Source organism: Perca flavescens, chromosome 21 (assembly GCF_004354835.1).
Source record: "Perca flavescens isolate YP-PL-M2 chromosome 21, PFLA_1.0, whole genome shotgun sequence".
In the NCBI taxonomy this organism is placed as follows: domain Eukaryota; kingdom Metazoa; phylum Chordata; class Actinopteri; order Perciformes; family Percidae; genus Perca; species Perca flavescens.
This window is the reverse complement of record NC_041351.1, coordinates 1,826,916-1,832,915: the sequence shown is the minus strand read 5'-3', so window position 1 is coordinate 1,832,915 and position 6,000 is coordinate 1,826,916. Positions and strand designations below refer to the sequence as shown.

The following is a 6,000-nucleotide window of genomic DNA, read 5'->3' as shown; positions in this document are numbered from 1 at the left end:
GTATCTGAAGTCTCTTTTATATAGGCCTTAGTGGTCCCCTAATAGTGTATCTGAAGTCTCTTTTATATAGACCTTAGTGGTCCCCTAATACTGTATCTCAAGTCTCTTTTATATAGACCTTAGTGGTAGAAAGTCTCTTTCCCGAAATCACCGAACTTTTGTCAATCCAACACTGTGTACCGTATCTGGGCAAGGTTCCATAAACTTGAAAAGGTGGTCTCGGGCATGGCTCATGTGTACCTGTTGTATTGTATTTCCTGTAATTTATATTTCCTGCCACCACTAGGGGGCTCTAATTCATGAAACGCTCCTGTGGGTTGTATTAGAGGAGAGTAACAAACGACCGATATCGTCATATGGTTTGGAGGACTACTTGGATTTCATCCTCTGAACTGCTTGGACATGGGTGATAAAGTAGGAAAGCAGACGGGAGGGTAGTTTCTGACATCGTCTCTAAAATATAAACGAACGTATGCATAATGAGTCCTGCTGTATGGGCTTGCGATGAACAGGCCCAGAGATAAATCCGCTGGGAACCATAAATGTCTGAACGAAATCTCATTGCAATCCATCCAATAGTTTTTGGGATATTTGCGTCTGGACCAAAGTGAAGAACTGACAGACACTTTCATCCCCGGGAGCCAAGCTGGCTAAAATTAAAAACACCTCTGTGCTTAAAATACTTCTGCAAACACACATTCGATGATAAACTGCAGACACAGCCCACGTCAAACTCACCTTTCATTGGTCACCCCTATCAGACTGATGTTATTGACATCCAAAATCAGGTCACCTGGCTTAAGCCGCCCTGGAACAGAGAGTAACAGACAGACCTGGTGAGGGAGGAGGATAATAATAACAGTAACAACTTTCCCCAGTAACAAAAAAAGTACCTACCGTCCTGAGCTGCCAAGCCACCGCCTATCACCCGCTTGATGTAGATGCCAAACTCTTCTCCTGTCTGGTCTCGGTAACCACCCATTATCTTCACCCCTGTGCATAGACGAGCTTAGGTTAGTAGGGTTTTTTTTGCACTAATTTTAATTTTATTTCTCAGCATCAATCCAGTACAGTACATATAATGAAAATGCAACAGAAAATGGGGATACAAGAGACTGTTTCTAGAGAGGTTTCTAGTGGCAGCGCCCTCTAGTGGCTGTAGTAGTTCTGAGGGGAGCAAAGCAGGAAGTAAGGTGATGAAGTATAAGAGGGGCCAAATGTCCTTTGCGGGGGACAAAGTTATATCGTTTGGAGGACTTGTTGTTCCTTCCAGTAGTTTTCTAAACGAAGAGGATGTGTATGTTATTGCCCACCTGTTCTCCACAACTCTTTTTAAAACAAAAGATCTGTTTTTACTCTTGATGACTCTGTCTGGACACATATATAATTAGGGTTGGGTACCGAAACCTGGTGCTAATACGGCACCCTAACCGGACCAAATTGCAACGCAGATTTCAGTGCCTCATTTCGGTGCCAATTAAATGCCTGCACTTCTCTCTGATGCTCCGAAATAGATGTTAGAGTAGGGTGACCAGACGTCCCGGTTTGACCGGGACAGTCCCGATTTTTAATTGCTTGTCCCGAGTCCCGACTAAAGCCTGTCGGGACGCTAAAATGTCCCGGTTTACACCAGGAGCGGCGTCAGCCGATTTTGCCGTGTCTTCAGCCCCGAATATAACTTTGTCCAGTTTATTTTTCCGAGGCGAATAGAACGGGCAGCTACGTGCGGGGTCCGACCATGCTGTGTTTGTTGCTATCACCTAGCAACCGTCTCTCCGTGAGGAAAGCTGTGAAAGCCCGGTGAAGTTTTCGGAGGAACCATAGCCAAATCAGTCTAATACAGTGATGCCATCAACACAAAGTTTAGGAGCGCAATACTACTGATTTAGTTTGAAGTTCCTGTGACGTGACGTTTCCAGACTCAGACACACGGAGCTCTGAAGCTGACCTGTGGGTCTCTTAGTGTCCACTCTCTCTGTAAAATGCAGCGCAGCTTCAGGTTCATGGTTGCGCTCAGCTGTGGCCATGCTGTGGCAGATGTGTTGCGTTTGTGCTCCGTGTATTCTTTAGTTTCGGGTTTCCACCTCCGACGTAGAGCAGCGTACAGCCACTTCCATGGCTAAACAATTTGTCTCATTCAGAGACCAGAGACCCAAACGGGGCTCTGAGTCTGTCAGAAGGTCTGAGATCTACCGTATCAGCAGAGCGATCACGTAATGCACAGCAGACTATGGTGCAGGTATAGATTATTTTCTGAAATTTAGCTTGTGATTTTATTCTTGTAATAGCCTATTATCACTTTATTTTTCTCAAAATATCACGACTCCTCCAAATCACAGAGAACACGGATATACTGTATTTTGAATGTGCACAAAGTTTTGGACAAGAGCAGTAAATCTTGCTCAAACATCTGAAATATTATAGTCCAGGGGTTTATTAATAAATTAAAATGAATGAATGTATCATTGAGGTGAATAATTGTCATATGCACATTAAGAAGGTTACTTAACCAACAAAAGACGCAAAACAGCAGGTAAGAGTAAATGATGCCTATAGGCTACATGTGTGCTGACTCAGATATAATTAGAAAAGTCCATCCAAAGGAGAATAAATAGTTGAAAGCAATACAGAATGCCTGACAGCCTTACTGCAATATATTCCATTATGTTTTTTATATTTGGATTGTAATCTGTTTCTCTTTAAATAAAGATATTTGCAGCATACATTGATTCAGAAAAAGGTAGAAATATGTGCATAAAAATTCATCAGAATGCAGGAAATTAAGTGTTTAATGCTCAAATGCTTTCAATAAATCATTTTAATTACTTTGCTGTTATTGGAATAAATAACACTTAAAAAAATCTTTTTTTAGAAAAAATCTCAACATAAATCTCACACTAAACTGAAAAAGGCTGTTACTGCAATTTTGTTAATTTCACAGGAAAAAACACTTATTATTAGACGAGGAGCCTAGGATCAAAATAATGAAGTTACTGTCTGTGTCTGACCTGGGCTGGCACATGTTCACGTTAAAAAGTGTGTGCGTGCACAAACACACTACGGTCACGCGCAAAGTGTCCCGGTTTTAGCTCCAGGAAATCTGGTCACCCTATGTTAGAGGCAACAGAAGCATCGCTGCACGTGACGCTAGTTGACACTTCACTTGACAGCAGCTAACGTTAGCATACCGCTAGCTAGCAGCTGGATTAAACACGGTTAAAGTGCTGACAGCTAAATGGTGTAAAGGGTGTCTGTATTTCACTGCAGAGGATTCCAACAACGAGACGTTAAGCAGTGTGCAGCTGCCGCAGACTTTGAATGCACCGCAAGGCTTACTAGTTTCACGTGAACGCACCACGCCGTTCACGTGAAACTAGTAAGCCTTGCGGTGCATTCAAAGTTATTGAAAAATATCCTATTCCCTGTTACCCTATTTTTTTAAGTTTGATTCAGGCGCCATTTAGGCACCGGCACCGTTTTAAAAGTATCGTTTTAGCACCGATATCGGAAAAAACCCAAACGATACCCAAGCCTATACAGTATATAATTGCCGTGCTGTTTGCCACGTCACATTTCAACACGCTGAAATGAAGTTTAGAGACATGGGAGAGTAAGTTAACGATGGTTCAGAGGTCAGAGAGGTTCAGAGGAAAGATGCTCACCAAGTCCCTTCCTGCAGTCGCAGAACTCCAGCCTCTGTACGGCTCGGTTGATGCCGTGCGGGCCCATGATAGTCCTGGCAACGAGCAAAAACACAACAGATTCAAAAACATATCAACGTCCAAAGCCTCTCCCTCTCCTCTTCTGCATGCTCTGCTGCACAAAATAATCAAATCATCACAGGATTTTGTCATTTTCTGTCTCTCCCTCCCTTCCTCCCTCCCTCCCTCCCTCCCTCCCTTCTCCACCCAGCCACATCCAAACCAATAAAAATCTGTCGCCTCTTAAACGCCACAGCAGTTGTGCATGTTAAAAAAGCACAGAAAGACACAAATAGTGGTTACAAAATAATCAAAGGAACATTACAAAGCTGTTATTATATCCTCCACAGCTGCTGTGCTGACACAAAGATGTGTGCAGTGCGATTTGTGGGTATAAAAGTTCAGGTTAAAGCTTAAAAAGGTTCCTCGGTTAACATGATGCTGCCGTGTTTCGGTCCGGTCCCGAGGCTCAGCTAACCGTCAGAGCAGAGCTTGTTTTAGATGCTTACGTATGTGTGTCTGTGTCAAAGTGTTTGTGTAGAGACAGCATCTATTGTCATGGACTGACTGACTTCACTTCCCGGGGCCGGCACAAGCGTGTCCTTGTCTTGCGGGTGGCTTGTGGCTCAGAGGTAGAGGGATTGCCCCAAAACCACAAGATTGTGGTTGCATGTCAAAGTGTCCCTGAGCAATGCACTGATCCCTAAGTTCCTGTATAAATAGCTGTCCACAGCTCCTAATACTAGGATTTGTTAACTATTAAGAATAAAGTTTTTTTTCAACAACTTACAAACCTTACCTTCCGACTAGAATGTCTAGAAGTTTTTTTTTTGCCAATATTGAACAAGAAGATCCAGGACTTAGCCAAAAAATTTGAACGACAACTTCTCAGTCCCTTCCCCCGTTCCGCTAAAGCACAAAATGGTCTCCTAAGCCCCTCCCCCCACAAGGGAGAATTAATGCATGTGCATGTCATGCAGTTAGACGCCCCCCCCAGCCCTGATTGGTGCATCTGAACATTTTAATTACCTGCTTCATGTAGTTCTACTGGAACATTGGGTCCGTTTCAGCAAATATGACAGAAAGTTAGTTTTATAACACTATTTATATTATTTCACATTAAGCCACTCCACAGAGATTAGAGTGAGCGCTGCTTTACCTTGGGATATTTATATATTCACTTCTCTGTACATTATCCCTTACATAACGTGCAGTGTATGTAATCTGGATGCCTCACAGCTCGCTTTAGATACCAACATGACATTAATCCAACATGACTGGATCTTGTTTTTCATTTTCAAAACTTATTACTTCACTTTTCATCCACCAAGGAAAATATAGCATTTTTTTACTTTACTTTTTTGCTACATTTATCTGATGGCTGGAGATACAAGTTTCTTTTCAGATTCAGGATAAAAGCTTATCCTGAAATTACGGCAAAGTTGCGTCAGTCAGAGATTCTTACGTCAAGGAGTTGACCATCTATAGCAAAGAGTGATACCGTTAGATTGAGCACAAATGGCTCACAAAAGAATCTGAGCAACAAGGACTCTGAAATAATCCCCCTTCTTATTTGTTTGTATCTGTCTAGACCGTGATAATGTCCTGTGTAAATGTTTTTGTCCCAATGTGTGGAAATTGTGTTCAATGTTCTATGTTGCTGCAGAACAGGAACCTGCTGGAAACCAGTGTTTAAACTGAGTCAGGCCTGTTTATAATGTAACTTAATTCAATTCAATTTTATTTATAGTATCAAATCATAACAAGAGTTATCTCGAGACACTTTACAGATAGTGTCTTAATTATTAATTTTAAATTTTCCTGTATAATAAATGAAATGAATAGACACATTATGGCTCAGCAGAGAACCCAGAACAACCCCGACTCTAGAGACAGACAGAATAAGCAAAAGTTCACGTTTAAACAGAAACAAAAAGTCAAAAACAGGCAGGCAGATGAGAACGGTAAAACTCATCTAAAAGGGCTCAGACAGAAGTCCCATGGGCAGGAAGAACAGATGGCTGGAAAGCAAAGGTCAATGCACAAAAGTCAATCCAGACTCACTGTGATGTGGCTCTAACACAAGTAAATTAGCTCTCCAAGGTAACGTTAGTCAAAGAGTTGAAATATGAAAGCATCACAAAAGCATTTTAAAGTGCCCATATTATGCTCATTTCAGGTTCAAAATTGTATTTTAAGGTTGTACCAGAATAGGTTTACATGGTTTAATTTTCAAAAAACACCATCATTTTTGTTGTACTGCACATTGCTGCAGCTCCTCTTTTCGCCCTGTGTGTTG

At 41.8% G+C, this 6,000-nt stretch overlaps 1 protein-coding gene across 1 annotated transcript in view; it reads right to left on the bottom strand.

The window, feature by feature from the left end:
- The window catches only part of stxbp4 (syntaxin binding protein 4), a 54,605-nt gene that overhangs the window by 40,359 nt on the left and 8,246 nt on the right, over positions 1–6,000 (bottom strand). Inside the window, exons 2-4 of the mRNA XM_028568502.1 lie at positions 3,663–3,736; positions 898–993; positions 739–808 (exon numbers count right to left, since the gene is read on the bottom strand). Coding sequence (XP_028424303.1) covers positions 739–808; positions 898–993; positions 3,663–3,736 — 240 coding nt within the window. The remainder of the gene's footprint in view (positions 1–738; positions 809–897; positions 994–3,662; positions 3,737–6,000) is intronic.